Source organism: Schistocerca gregaria, chromosome 2 (assembly GCF_023897955.1).
Source record: "Schistocerca gregaria isolate iqSchGreg1 chromosome 2, iqSchGreg1.2, whole genome shotgun sequence".
NCBI classification, from domain to species: domain Eukaryota; kingdom Metazoa; phylum Arthropoda; class Insecta; order Orthoptera; family Acrididae; genus Schistocerca; species Schistocerca gregaria.
In genome coordinates this window covers 439,289,586-439,306,303 of record NC_064921.1, presented here as the reverse complement: position 1 = coordinate 439,306,303, position 16,718 = coordinate 439,289,586, and the positions used below count along the sequence as shown (strand labels likewise).

At 38.6% G+C, this 16,718-nt stretch overlaps 1 protein-coding gene across 3 annotated transcripts in view; it reads right to left on the bottom strand.

Moving 5' to 3' along the window:
• Positions 1-400: 400 nt before the first annotated feature.
• Positions 401-16,718, bottom strand: part of LOC126325294 (uncharacterized) — a 354,815-nt gene continuing 338,497 nt past the window's right edge. For all 3 annotated transcript variants that reach the window (XM_049995161.1, XM_049995164.1, XM_049995163.1), the window contains one exon: positions 401-5,181. In XM_049995161.1, the coding sequence (XP_049851118.1) occupies positions 4,807-5,181 (375 nt within the window). In that variant the 3' untranslated portion in view covers positions 401-4,806. The remainder of the gene's footprint in view (positions 5,182-16,718) is intronic.

Genomic DNA, 16,718 nt, shown 5'->3' with positions numbered 1-16,718 from the left:
ATACTGTGTTGTATCCATGAGAAACAACAACACCAACAACAATAATAATAATAAAAGGTGTTCTGGAAATAAAAAAGATCAGTTACAAGTTATTTGCTAACTGACCAGTGATTGTGTAATTGCTAAATAATGAATGCAAACACATTATTTTGTACAGTGATCAGGTAGGATGTTTTATTGAGATATCAATAATATACAGTATTTATTATTACTTGCTGGTCTTTAAGCAACATTCATCAACAAATAACATTTTTGGATAACCAGCCAGGAACATGGCAATTTTATTCCCTGAAATAAGTGAGTAAAGGAATAAGTTACTACTCATATAACAACATCCTACTTCTCTAAACAAAATCCTCATTTTTCTTTGGTAGTTCATTATCTCAAGAATTTTAAACACACACACACACACACACACACACACACACACACACACACACACACACACACACACACACAATGTATATACCAAAAATATGTATCAAGTAAGGAGAACACACAGCCCACATTCAAGGCACAAAAGTTTGTTGCACACACTAGATTCTTATCAATACCATACCAGTTAACGAAGAAATAAAATTGTGATGAGATCCACACCTATTTCGCAAAGAACTATTACCAGCGCAGTAAAATATTCATCTCCTAGAAATATCAATGAAGAAATCCTTCACAAAGGCAAATATAAATAACAAATATTTGGTGCCTAGTCAAAAACATAGGGTGAAATTGCGAAAGAGAGAGGGATAAACTAGCCACAACTGGACATAGGACATAAAAAGGCTTATAATAATCTTCATTTTGTATTTTTTGTTACATTTACAAAATAAAATTCTCACATTCAATAACGAGAGATAAATAACTTAACATTGTTTTATACTAATTTATATCACACAGTAATTGTCACTTAGAAAAATACACATTTTATATGTAATATCAATAAGCATGTTTATTACAATGATCACTAAATGCATGTGTCACATAATCTCTGCGATGGTACTTTAACACACCAACATTACTTCTCAAAACCAATTAAAAAATCATGTGAGTCCTGCATTTCAATCTGCAAAATTTCACAGTGTTGAAGGTTGTATACACTGTTAAATTTTCTTGTCACAATGTATGCATCTTGTTCATGAGAGTGATCAAAAAGGTAACTTTACAAGTTGAGCAAGATTATGTTATACATGCTCACAAGTTGAGGCTGTCACAAGCCTATAATTATCTACAAAATACCTTACAAAATACTTTACGGTTGTTTCACAAGCGCGCGCGCGCGCACACACACACACACACACACACACACACACACACACACACACACACACACACACGACACATTTCTATTTCTGTATTTTTTTCTTCAGTTACAATAAGGAGTACCGTACTGCATGAAACAATGATACAATGGTACATGACTCAACAGTGACTATTTTCAACTATTTTCCGTTTCTTTTATTGGCTTTACCAATGAGTTACTCGAGCATCATGTGGCAGTTAGAATTTTACAAAGTTTATTTTTCAGTTTCTGGAACTTAACCTGTGATAATTCTGTAGTCTACCAATAATGGGGCCAAGCTCTTCCAGGCCCTTATTTGTGGCACATATAAACATGTCTCTGTCAATTTGATTTTGTCAACTGTTCCACTGACCAAAGCTGAATATGATACTGTACTGATTTTAAGAAAACAATCCCTCAAAATAAGACTCTGCTGAAGGCCTTTAAACAACAATTGTTTCTCTGTGTGTCCACTGATTACTTCATTTTTTTGGATTTTTATTGAAATTTGTGCAAATAGTTTCAATGGTAGTCATATATATTACAATTCTGACAAACAAAGAGTTGTGAACATTAAATGATAATGACAACTCATCCATTTTATGTTTTTTTCACTCTCCAAACACTTCCTGCACTCCCATTCCACAGCTACAGACACAATCACATTATCACCTAGTGTAACCTGGTTTAGAAGATACTTATCTCTTTCACTCAATATTTTGATTACATCTCATCATGCCCTATTAAAATCATTCCCGAAATCATTTTACATCCCACAAAGTAACATGCAGCGGTCAACAAAACACCTTAATATTCTGATTCATTCATATACTGCTCATATTATCAACTTCATTCCCCATGCAGTCACAGACTTGTGAGAAAATGAGATGTAATACTAGTCCCACACACACATCCATCAGCTCCTCTTCAGGCCTGTCATGGACATATTACAAACATCTCATTAGTAAAAGAGTCTGAATAATCATTCATATGAAAGCAACCATGTTACAGATTGATAGTTACAATTAACAATATTCTCTGAGGGCATGACTACCAACCAGCTGTCCATTCCATATCAGAAGCCAAAAGCTGTGTACAACCATAAGATTAAAAACGCGCTACTGTTTTTGCCCTGATCAGGAGACCTTATCAATTACTTTACAACCTATGCCATCCGGACTCTATTCTCTAACGTCTGTATTTGGTAAGAACAACAGGGGCACCCAGAATACCCTATGCTCTCAACTTAAGTCCTTGCCTGCCTCTGCAATCTTTTCACTTTCACACATCTATTCCCTTTCTCTTTTTCTTCCTTCTAAATCCTTCATTTGTTACTATCCCATTCCTTGATTTTTTAATATATTTATTCCTTTCTTCTTGTCTCCCTTCTCATTGCTTTAATATTATTTGGTTTTGTTCTTCTTTGCTCTAGGTTTCTTCCTCCTCATTAATTTTTGTTTTATTTTTATTTATTTAATGATCATTACTTCCTTCCTGCTCTTCTCTCCCTGTGAGCAAAGTTATCTCTAGCTCATCTTTGCTCCTTTTTAAAACTTGATCCTCCTCTCCTCTTGCCTAAACCTCATTTCACACAAATTCTCCCTACTCCTATTCTCAAGAAAATATTCTCTCCAGCCTACATTAGCATGTAAAGCAACATCATATCAGTCTTGCAAACATGTGGTTGTTTCTGTCAACTCTGGAGAAGAATGTAAATCTGTAAGTTAAACAACATCTATATTATTTTTATGTACAAGTCCATTACCAGAGTGACCTCATTAAGGAGAATTGTGAACAACACAACAAACATTTTTAAAATTCTTTGTCACTTTTTTCATTATGCGCTCTATATGCTCTGTGCATTCATTTGTGTCTCACACATGATGTCTTAAGATGTTTCTCACAGTGGCTGCTATTGTGATGTTTTCAGAGTACAATTTTTTAAAAATAATACTAGTAATGTGAACTTCATACATTCAGTATCAGTGAGATGGAAGTAATAAAAGGAACTGATAGGAAATGGCAGGAGAGTGAATGAAGACGTAGTCATGACACACAGAAAAAAATTTTGTGATAAGTAAATGATAATTGATATACATAATTCAGTGTTCATCATAGACCCAAATCATACCTCTTGCATCACTGTGGAACAAACAGCAAAGGGTATTTACTAAAACAGCATTTACTCACAATGTGGAAAAAATGATCAATACTTTGTATTCATATACATTGAACTTGGTGCAACTTTTGGTTCACAGTGCTCACATGATTTCATACAGAGACTTCTACTTTACTACAACACAATAATTCTAAAAATGTCAAAAATATGCCACAAAATAAATTCAGATTACAGTACTTCCAGTTACAAGTAGAGTCACCTTTTATCAGAAAATATCTGCCACACCTACCATCACACATACTTGTGTTCCTTGTTTTCCAAGCCAGTGTGATGAGTCAATTTCACACATTTCTAAAGAAGTGAGAATGTAATTTTTTTAAACTTGGATGTTCCAATCTATCTAAGTTGGCAACAACATTTTCCAGTATAATACTGCTTCTAAAGGAGATAAAGTTTTGTAAATGAAAGATATTTTGCATAATATTTTAATGAAAGTTGTAAATATTTGTGCTCTTCAGAACAACTCTAGTATGGAGGTTTCAACTAAATCTAAGATTTATGAGTGCTATGTTACACACAATACATTAAATCCTACATGGCCTGCTTTTTTAAGGGATTTTTCATGTTGATAGTAAAAAAAATCGTTCAGCAGTAAACTTCAAGCACATTGCTGCAATGGACACAGTGCAACATATTAGACTCTTTATGTGAAATTTCACTGAAGATATTAGCAAATCCTAAAGGCTGAAGAACAACATATAACAATTAAGCATGGCGCAATGAATGATGACCCTTGATAAACAATTTTGCTTACTGGTGATAGTTTAGAAAAGAAAAAGTAAATTTTTTACAACAACAAATAACATATAAGCAAAAGATCTTAAGCAATCGGCTTTCTGCCATATAAAATTATGCTAAAGAGACAAGTTACTTCCTGGTTTCCCTAATATCTCTGTACCATACATTAACAATTACTTCTCAAGAACATCAGTTCAAGTGTAAAATGCTTTCCTGAAATGGAGATAAAAATCTTGGGAATCATTTCAATACCGGTTCCTGAATATCTGCAACAGTCTAATGCACTGGAGACTTTCCGAAGGTTACTTGGAAGCCTTGGTCTTCTGCTTTCTGTCCCACTGTCATGTGAACTGCCTTGACAATTCTTTTGAAGTGTTACTTCAACGGACATACAACACGCTTAACTACACATTCAAGTTCAGATTATAAGGAAATTGAAAACTGATAATAGTATAGTGAGCCTGATACAGCTGCCAGATTTTGCAGTGTGTAGGTTTCAGCTACACACATAAATCTGCAATCAGCACACAATCTACATGTATCTGTACACCACTTCTGGTGTTATTCAATGGAAAAGAAGGTTCATGTCACATATCACCACTTTGGTAGATAATCACAGTTCAGTGGTAATTTCATCCTGTGGCCGAAAGCCAAATGTAAGGAAGCTGTCATCTACTAGATAATCATGACTAGCAGACCAGTCAGTGAGAGCAGTGTAGCTGGGAGGACCCGCTCCCTCCTCACCCTCCCAGTCCCAACCTTCATCCTCATCCCAGCAATGGCCATTCCCAAAACTGTGTCGCACATCCACAGAGCTTTCTACTGGGCTGCGGCTGCTACTGGAGCTGACTTTCCTCAAAGGCTGGAATGTGGTGAGGGGCCTCCTCAAGCTGTCATCAGCCGAAGGAGGTACTATAGGAGGTGGCGGTGATACAGCATGCGTCTGTATTGGCACCTGCAGGAAGCTTACGAGCTGTGCCTGGGCAACCTGTTGACAATCACAAAGAGGGTAAAACATAATTATAATATTGTTTTCATGTAAAATTACTCTATAAAATAGATAATGCATATTTCATTATCAACAAACAAACATAAATCGATGTATTTGAAACTTCCTGGTAGAGTAAAACTGTGTACTGAACCAAGACTTGAACTTGGCACTTTTGCCTTCCTTGGGCAAATGGATCTACAAACTAAGCTATCCAGGCATGGCTCATGACCCATCTCACAGTTTTACTTCCACCAGTCCATCATCTCCCACCTTCCAAACTTCACAGACGTTCTTCTGCGTGCCTTTTGAGAACGCCCACCCATTCACTTATGTTCATTGCTGCCACTACCCATAGTGTAAATCAATCTGTCAATAATTTGTCTTTGAAGTTCCACTTGTATAAATGAATATCAAATGTGTTTCTTTCCTGCTGCAACCACTATTGCTTCCACTACTTCTGTTATAATTATTTCTGCTTGCTGGGTTACATATTATGCATAAGACTTGTCATAATATTTGTGTTGTAATGTAATGTAAAATACGCAGAATGTCTTGCAACAAGAAAGAGAGGGCCTGATAGCCATAATCTTGTCAGGAGAAAGATGTAAGTATATTACTAGCTGTATCTTTGTGTAATGGTAAAACTGCTCAGTATTAGGGACAAAGAGTGTTTCAACCACTGTATTATGTACTTAAGAGCAGCAGTTGTTTTGAAGAAAGAAACTTGCATAAGGGGTGGAGGAGGCCAGGGTATAAACGAACAGCATTAGAGATATTGTGTTTCAAACACATTGTCATATAGCATGGGCCACACGTGTCCGATACAGGGGTTGGCATGGAAAGTCAGCAGACACTCACAAATGAGTAGATAACCTGCTTTGACTTTCAAAGAACACATCAAATTATTTTATGTTTTTTAATCAGCTTATCTTTACAAAATATATGATAAAAGAAATTTTTTTTGTTTCCTATTTCTGTCATGAGATGTGATATAAATAATTGAATGACTGAGTTCTTCATTAAGGATTCGGAACTCAAAAATGCGAGAGGAATTAATGGATGAAGTTAATAAGAACTGCTTCTATAAACATAAAGTCTGCATTTTTCTGATCACAGATTCTTAAATTGATGACTCCTTCTTTTTTATGGCAACAGTTAGCAATTTCAAAGCACTGACATATGTGCTAGGCGACATTTTTGTTTAAACCAAATTTCATCCATGTTTGGTAATTTTATATAAATGTTACCTTTAATTAAACCAGGACTAGTGAATACATCTACAAGGACTTTTAAAAAATTGACATTTCTCTTAAAAATTTGTTGTTTTGCACAAAGTGCAAACTGAATATAGAAACAGACTTCATGCATTAAGGTGGACAAAATTTTTCCGTGTAACTTCTAAACAAGATGGATGATAAAATAGGAGACATATGTAACACTATCATGTATTCCCCTCCTCCTGCTCCTCCTCCTCCTCCTCCCGTCCCCCAACATCTTGAATTCATAACATAAACCATAAAATTCTGCATATTTTTCATTGTTACTTAGCCTAGTACCAAGCAGCACCAAGGAGGAACAGCTTCAGTGTCACAACAGTTTAAGTATATTACAATAGCCACGAATTATTAGAGTTGTATGGTGCAACTAGCGTAGAATCGATATCTGATGCAAGCTTTGCACAACTGCTCCAAGATTATTTTTACAGTCAGCCACTGAAGGAAGGTGTTCTTCTTAAAGGACTGAAATCTACCGTATTAATATCAATTTAGAAACATGCAGATTAGTTAGTGACAGAGATTTTCACTCCTTTGAATGCTGTGTAAACTATACACAGAACTTTGTTCAACCTCTTTTGAGTCTTATGTACTCACCAAAGTCCAGTTGAAAGTCGTTTTTATCATCACCCACAAATGCTATTAAAAGTGAACGCACAGTCATTTGAGTGCAACAGCTGCATGCTCCCTGAAGATATCTTCATTCTATTATCAAATCTATGCAACAGCATTAAAATGAGTACACTCATATAACTGGAGTGTTCTGTTTTGTTATTTCCTCAGCAAAATTTTATACTCTACACAGTTCAAATCACAGAAAACGCCAACTGATTTACTTTTAAAGTGTGACTCTGCTCTACAGAGACAGCCAACAGGGACTGTAAATCCCCAGAAAATCAAGCAGAAGATAAAAGTACTGTAGTACGGTATCTCAATAAAATACTTTTTTGCCTTGTTTCCCAAACTTTATTATTATTGTATGGCTTAGGTCTTAGGTTGTAAGTCCATTTTATAGCACACGACTGTTTCCAAAGCTAGCAACCAATCAAAGGCAGATTAACGTGGGATTAGAGATGGTACTGATGGCAGCCGACTTTGCACATGTTGTTCTGGTGCCTGTTTGGATTATCAGTGGAATGGGTTTCACTAGGCACAGTCTACACTCAAACAGGGCCGGGAAGGGAAGGTTGGTACAGTGGGGGGTGGATCTCATGCCACACATGGTGAAATACCTGTTGTCATGGATGGAGAAGGCTTTTTTAGGATAAATCCAGACAATAGGTTCCCCTGCCTAAAGAGTACCTAAGGCATTTCAGAAAATTCTGAAATTATCATTGTATGAAAGGACAGACTCACACTGTAGGACTACTTTAAAGGATTACACTGATCAGCCAGAACATTATGACCACCTAACTAATAGCCAGTATATCCACCTTTCGCACAGATAACAGCAGCGGTGCATCACGGCGTGGAAGCAATGAAGCCTTGGTGTGTCACTGGAGGGAGCTGGCATGACATCTGCGTATACAAGTCACCTAATTCCAGTAAATTCCGGGGAGGGAGGCAATGAGCTGTGACGCCACACTCAGTCACATACCAGATGTGTTTGATTGGATTCAGGTCTGATGACCTGGGGTATTGGGGGGGGGGGGGGGGGGGGGGAATTCCATCCATTGGAACTTGCCACTGTGTTCCCCAAATCACTCCATCACACTCCTGGCCTTGTGATATGGTGTATTATCTCGTTGAAAAATGACTCTGTTGCTAGGACAAATTATCATCGTGAAGGGGTGTACATGGCCTGCAACCAGTGTATGATATACCCTGGCCATACTGGTGCCTTGTATGAGCTCCAATGGACCCACAAATGTCAGTATGAATGTTCCCCAGAGCATAATGGAGCCCCTGTCAGCCTGTCTATGTTCCACAGTACAGGTGTCAAGCAGCTGTTCCCCTGGAAGACGACAGGTTTGCGCCCTCTCAACAGCACGATAAAGAAGGTATCGGCATTCATCAGACCATGCACTATGCCAACATCCACATTAGGAGTGTTTGGTGCACTGAGTGTTCGGAACGCATAATAAGTTGTGCATTTTCCTAAATGCTCCTTCTGAGCCTCTGGGCCATCAGAATCTGCTCTTTGTCAAAATCAGATAGATCATGCGCCTTTCCCATTCTACACATCGATGGCAAGCTCACTGACAGTACATGCACTGTGCATTTGTCTGACTAGCAGTCATTTCTTGCTGGATGATACTGCTATTGCCTGAAATGGGTTTATATTGGCAGTAGGTCGGTGGTCATAATGTTCTGGTTGATCAGTGTCTATCAGAAAATGAAAACAGTTCAAATCAGGACATGGCCTTAGTAAAGTAAGTGAAGACAAACACTTTGAAATATCAGCTACTGAATTAACAGGGCTTGATGTCACCAAGAAATCAATCATTTTGTGCCTGTATCAATCTCCCAGTGGTAGTGTGGAAATTTTATCAATGAGTTAATGGAAGTTCTAGATATAGTCTCAAGTACAAAAGTCAACATAATTTTATATGTAAATATGAACACAAATATCATAAACTAGTGGTATCCTCATAAATATCCCTCAGAGTTTTGGCATGTCCCTGTTGGTCAATAGAGCAATAAGGGTTACTGCAATGACTGCATCGGTAACTGACCATGTGGCCACAAATATGGACAGAGAAATGTGTGATCTATCAGTGAAAGATCTTGGGAACTATCAAACCATCTCTGCCAAATAATAACAGCAAAATCACACACACACACACACACACACACACACACACACACACACACACACACGAGAGAGAGAGAGAGAGAGAGAGAGAGAGAGAGAGAGAGAGAGAGAGAGAGAGAGAGAGAGAGAGAGAGAGAGAGAGATCGGTTAAAGGTTCTCCAAACTTTTAAGTACCTCAGATCCATAAAAAAAGTGTCATAAGGTGCCAGAGTTTAGAGTATATCAGAGATACAGAAAGATCTATAGGAAGGTGCAGATTGCTGGAAAAAAATGTGGCAAAATAATATACAATTCAAACATTAAAAGCAAAGCACAGTGGGATGTTATAAAAGAGAAAACAGGGAGAGGCAAACAGAGGCATAATAATATACTGATAATGGTGGGAGATAAAGTAATAAATTATCCACACCACCTATCATACTATGTGAACACCTGTTTCTGAAGTATTGCAGAGAAGTTTCAACAAAAATTCCCAAAAACAAATACAACACCTACAAATAATTACGCATTTGCATGATGATGTTACTTCCAACCACAGAGAATGAAGACAGTGAATCTATACATAAGCAACAAAACAAAATGTCTGTGGGCTTTGGTGAAGTACCAATGTGTGCACCGAAATAATGCTTAAAGAGCATGTAAGCTCCCTTTCAAACATAATAAATGAATTCTTTGCATCAGTGAAGTTTTCAGTGTATTTAAAAAAGGTAAGAGTTGTACCTCTACTAAAGAAAGGTAATGCAGGAGACAAACAAAATTGCCAGCCCACTTCCCTGCTGTAACTGTTCTAAAAAATAATTGAATCAATTATGAAAGTTGCATGAATGAATTACTTGAATAAATACCACCTTTTAAGTGAATCAAGTTTGGTTTCCAAAGTGTGAGAAGTATGGAGTCAGCCACAGTAGAATTCACACAAGTGGTACTTGATGCTCTTGACAAAGACAAGTGTGTCACAGACATATTTTTAATCTTTCTACAGCTTTTGATACTGATGACCATAATATTCTACTGTAAAAGTTAGAAGCATTATGATCAGGAGGGGAAGCTAATGACTGGTCTCGATCATACCTACCAGATAGGGTACAAAGATCAAAGATAACATACACAAGGGGGTACCCAAAAAAAACCTTAATAACATTGCCAAGGACGGAGCTTGTGTAGCACACATTTCTGCTAATAGGTGCGTATAGCACAACTCATTACCAGTTCAGTGAGCTCCGTGTTGTCAACCTGACTTGTTCTGCTCACCACAGTAATTGTGCTACTTTATTCTCGTTTCGTTTTTATGATGGCAAGTTTAAGTGAACAATGTGCAGCTGCGAAATTTTGTTTTCTACTTGGTGAAAATGCTGCTAAAACTGTTTCAATGTTAAAAACAGATTACCAAGATGACATGATGGGAAAAACTCAAGTGTATGAGTGGTTTGCTCAATTTAAAAATGACATCATGTTAACTGATGACAAACCTCATTCTGGGTGTCCATCAACTGCCCGAATCGATGAAAATATTGAAAAAATTTGAGAGCTTGTGCTCACAGACCATTGACAGACAACTGATCAACTGCCAAAAGTTAGTGTGTTATCTTGGAGCTTGGTTCAGCGAATTTTAACTGAAGTTTTGGGAATGAAAAGGATTACTGCCAAGTTTGTTCCTTAGGCTCTGGCTGACAATCAAAAGGAACATTGGGTTGACGCATATTGCAGTTTGAAACAACAGCTTGAAACTAATCCAGATTTTCTATCAAACGCCATTACTGGTGACGAGTCATGGTGCTATGGTTATGACCAAGAAACAAAGCAACAGTAAAGCCAATGGAAAACATCAACAACAACCCATCCAAAAAATGTCATGAAGTCAAATTAAACATCAAAACAGTGCTGATATGCTTTTTTGATGCCACAGATGTAGTTCATCCAGAGTTTTTTCTCCAGATCAGTCAATCAATCAAACCTTTTATTTGGAATACTTCATGCACCTTACTGGCCTGACCTGGTTCCATGCAATGTTTTTTTATTTTTTATTTCCACGCATGAAAAGGGGAATGAAAGGACACCGATTTGACAATGTTGAAGAAGTCCTGAAAAAAATGAGGAAGGAGCTGTCAGTCATTTCTAAAGATGACTACAAAAAATGATTCAAACAGTGGAAGCACAGGAGGGACAAATATGTTAGTTTCAATGGAGAGTATTTTGAAGGGGATAAGGTCCTTTTGTAAACAATTTGAAAATACATAGCTTTTAAAAAATAATTTCGTTTTTTGGGTTCCATCTTGTACCTCAAATAAGACCAAAATTTTAGAATAAAATTTATCAGAACCAAAATACATCAATAAAGGAGTTCCTCAGGGAACAGTATTAGGACCAACACAATTCCTGATACACTGCACATCAATGATGTCTCTTTTCTGACAACAGCAACATTATAATCACTGAGAAAACACGAGAACCTCCTGCAGAAAAAGCAAATAAAGCCGTCAAAGATGTTTACAATAGGTTAACAAGCAATAAAGTGGCAGGGAATGTGAAGAAAACTATTCTCATGAATTTCAGTTTGATGAGAGGAAATCACACAAATTAAATATAGACAATACCTCAACAGACAGTGTGATAAATGTCAAATTTCTAGAAATGAATATTGATATTCAGTTGAAGTGGCCTGGACACACAAAGATCATAAAGTAATGCACAGTATTAAAAAATAAAAAATAAAATTTAAAAAATCACAAATGAGCTTACATCTTTTAACCACTTTTCTACATAGTAACCAACAGTCTCAACATATTTCTCTGATTGTGGTACCAGTTTCAATATGCCCTTTTGGTTGGAGTATAACCATTTGCAGACTGTTGATTTCACTTCCGCATCTGTTGACAAACATTGGCCAATATCTTCATGGAGCTAAATAGATAAAAGTCAGGCACCTCCCACACAAATTTGGCAATTTCTTACGAACAGGAGCAGCAACATGGGGGTGAGCACTGTGATATTTGTCATGAAGGGCATGACACAACTTGACCAAAGTTTTCATATAGGCTGCAGCGTTTACAGTGGCCCTGTATTCAGCAAAATCCACCAATAACACACACCATGCATATCTCAGAACACTGTCACAAGCACTTTCGTAGCAGATTGAGTCACTCTGAATTCTTTTTGTACTGGGGAACCAGCACGTTTCCACTCCATAGAGGCCTACTTGGTTTCGGGCATGTAGTGGTATGCCTACGACCCATCACTAATGATGATTCCTTTCAGAAAGACATGCTCTTCTGCAATGTAAAGCATAACATGATCCAAGCTTGTCATCATTTGCTGCTTCCGGTCGTTGTCTGTCAGGTTGTTAGGCATCCTGCGAGCACAAAGTTATGAAATTTCAACATGTCATGAATAATATTGTACACCGCACCACAGGAGATGTTTAACTGCTGCGATAAGGTTTGCACATGCCAGTCATTCAAAATTGCTGCTTCAATGCCTCCGACATTCTGCAGGGTTGCAGCTGTTACTGGCTGCCCAGAGCATTGCAAATCACTAAGGTTCTCACAGTCCTCCTGGGAGAATGTACACCACCTGGAGACATTGCTATGGTCCATACAGTCATCCCCAAACATGTCACACATGTTAAGGTGAATTTCACTCAGTTTATGCACTTTGACCCACAAATACACTCCTGGAAATTGAAATAAGAACACCGTGAATTCATTGTCCCAGGAAGGGGAAACTTTATTGACACATTCCTGGGGTCAGATACATCACATGATCACACTGACAGAACCACAGGCACATAGACACAGGCAACAGAGCATGCACAATGTCGGCACTAGTACAGTGTATATCCACCTTTTGCACCAATGCAGGCTGCTATTCTCCCATGGAGATGATCGTAGAGATGCTGGATGTAGTCCTGTGGAACAGCTTGCCATGCCATTTCCACCTGGCGCCTCAGTTGGACCAGCATTCGTGCTGGACGTGCAGACCACGTGAGACGACGCTTCGTCCAGTCCCAAACATGCTCAATGGGGGACAGATCCGGAGATCTTGCTGGCCAGGGTAGTTGACTTACACCTTCTAGAGCACGTTGGGTGGCACGGGATACATGCGGATGTGCATTGTCCTGTTGGAACAGCAAGTTCCCTTGCCGGTCTAGGAATGGTAGAACGATGGGTTCGATGACAGTTTGGATGTACCGTGCACTATTCAGTGTCCCCTCGACGATCACCAGAGGTGTACAGCCAGTGTAGGAGATCGCTCCGCACACCATGATGCCGGATGTTGGCCCTGTGTGCCTCGGTCGTATGCAGTCCTGATTGTGGCGCTCACCTGCACGGCGCCAAACACGCATACGACCATCATTGGCACCAAGGCGGAAGCGACTCTCATCGCTGAAGATGACACGTCTCCATTCGTCCCTCCATTCACGCCTGTCACGACACCACTGGAGGCGGGCTGCACGATGTTGGGGCGCGAGCGGAAGACGGCCTAACGGTGTGCGGGACCGTAGCCCAGCTTCATGGAGACGGTTGCGAATGGTCCTCGCCGATACCCCAGGAGCAACAGTGTCCCTAATTTGCTGGGAAATGGCGGTGCGGTCCCCTAAGGCACTGCGTAGGATCCTACGGTCTTGGCGTGCATCCGTGCGTCGCTCTGGTCTGGTCCCAGGTCGACGGGCACGTGCACCTTCCGCCTACCACTGGCGACAACATCGATGTACTGTGGAGACCTCACGCCCCACGTGTTGAGCAATTCGGCGGTACGTCCACACGGCCTCCCGCATGCCCACTATACGCCCTCGCTCAAAGTCCGTCAACTGCACATACGGCTCACGTCCACGCTGTCGCGGCATGCTACCAGTGTTAAAGACTGCGATGGAGCTCCGTATGCCACGGCAAACTGGCTGACACTGACGGCGGCGGTGCACAAATGCTGCGCAGCTAGCGCCATTCGACGGCCAACACCGCGGTTCCTGGTGTGTCGGCTGTGCCGTGCGTGTGATCATTGCTTGTACAGCCCTCTCGCAGTGTCCGGAGCAAGTATGGTGGGTCCGACACACCGGTGTCAATGTGTTCTTTTTTCCATTTCCAGGAGTGTATGTAAATACACCTCGCTAATCTTCACAAGCTGATGACAGTAAGTGCCATTTTTGTTTTGTAGTTCAAGCTTCTCTCGCTAGTACTGCACATGAAAACAAATTACCCTCAGTAGTGCAAAAATCAAACAATATTGTTGAGAATCTTCAGCAGTCCATCTGCAATACCATGGGAGAAAAAAATGATTGTGTGTTACTTTCTGATCCTGTCTCATACTTGCAAACAGAATGTAGCATGTTATGCCCTTAGAGTCCTGTCTTCTGTGCACAACACCCACTGTTGTTTAGTTATATACTATTCATATTCACACTCTGTTCTTAGCTATGGCACTCCTTTCTGGGGAACAAATTCTTAAAATATGACCACAATTTTCAAACTGTGAAAACGGCCGTAAGAATAATAACCAAAAACAGTAATGGAGCTCATTGTAAAGAAGTGTTAGAAACAATGGGAATTTTAACTGCACCATGCAAGTATATTTACCAGTCAGTTGTTCACATCAAAAATAACATTGGTAATTACTGCACAAACAGCTCTGTCCATGACCATGGAACAAGATCTAGACTGAACTTACATTTACCAAGAAAGAATAAGCACTGAACTCAAACCAGCATTTTCTACCAAGACTATACAATAAACTGCCAAAGGAGATTAAAGAAATTGTTAACACTGTAAACTTATTTCAGAAGACAGTATATAGATACCCATTAATCAATACATTCCATACAGTGAAGGCTTCCTTAGATAACACAGATTAGGGATATGGTAAAATAAATGTAGCACAAATAAATAATAATAATGATAATAAAACATCCACAATTTCACATAACACTTTCACAGTATTTTTTCTCCTTTTTTATTTTTCTAGTAGACTTACTCCCAAAGCTATACAACATATAATACTAATATTATCCTCTTTCTGAGTTTAACATCTCACTAGTTATAGATGGATGCTGACTCAGTTTTTAAGTCTAGTAAAAGAGGAAGTTACAGTACACAAAAATAGTTTTGATGTCAGTTGATAGTGTAAAACAATGTGTCTACAGTTTGTGTAGCATGTGCATGAGATGGTGACAAATGAATGAACACTGTAGCGTTAGCCTTTTACATTGTTAAATAACTTATTTCAAAACAGCTTGTACACTAGGGAAGAACAAAGTGAGGCAGCATTGTTTACAACAGATTGGGATCAGATTTGGCAGAGTGGAAGCTCAAACCTTCATCCAGCCATCCTGATTCCTGTTTTTTGTGGTTTCCTAAATTACTTCAGGCCAATGCTGGGACGTTTCCTACTGTAAGATCATGTCTCAGCATTGTCATACTAGACCTGTAAGTATATAACTGTCTGAATATGAGAATTACTGTCTTCTTTTAGTTCTTAAGTTGTAATATCTAGGCATATCTAATATCCTTGTAAAAGAGATCTACATATGAATAATACTACTTCTATTTCTACTTCTGCTACTATTTCTTATTCTATAGATTCTTGAATTTAAGTACAAAATTTATCTCAATTGACAATTTTGACACAGTTATATTTGTATTCTGCAGCATTCATTAGGGCAGCATTTACAACAACTATGAATAAACATACACTGGAATATAGCAATGTGCAAAGGAGTCAGAATGTGTGTCATTATCTGTTTATGAATGAAGGCACCAAGGTTCTTCCCCAGCATATATGTTGCAACTTTGTCTAGAGGCGTGAATTGCTCATTCGGTGTCAACAGCCTTGTCACAGTGGTAACACTGGTTTCTGTCAGATCATGGAAGTTGAGCTCAAGTGCTATTATGGGAAGTAGCAGTTCTGGTCATGAAAACTGACGACCTCTAGGAGAACGATGTGCAAACCACATACCGCTCCACATTCCATGAACCATTCCATATCTGCATACAGCTGAGGATGACATGTATGTGGGAAAACATACATCTGTTTTTTTAATTTCTAATATTTCTAAGTTATCTTTGCACTCTTTAGCTCTATGTGTAGGACATCTATATTTATTATGTTTTAGTGGTTTTAGTCCAAGCAATGTGTGACAAAGGATGAATCTGGCTTATTTAATCTGCAGCTTCTATGGTAATCTCTGCACCTAATACAGATTGACCTCCCGGTCTGTCCAGAATGGCAGGCATGATACTCTTGGCAGATAATCTTGTGAAGCAACTTTTCCATGATGACCAGTTGTTTATCTTTTGAATAAAAAATCATCTGTGTAATATCTATGTAACATGGAAAAAACACAGAGAAACTCTTTGTTTTTAAAATTTTACCTATAAAAGATAAACTATAGCAATTCCTTTTCAGTCTGTCTACGCTGTTCACTGGGTACAGATCAGACCTTGCTGCTTCAGTTTTTTTATTGAGACTTTTATCAATAATGTTAGATGCAAATTAATTTAATTGAAACTATTGTT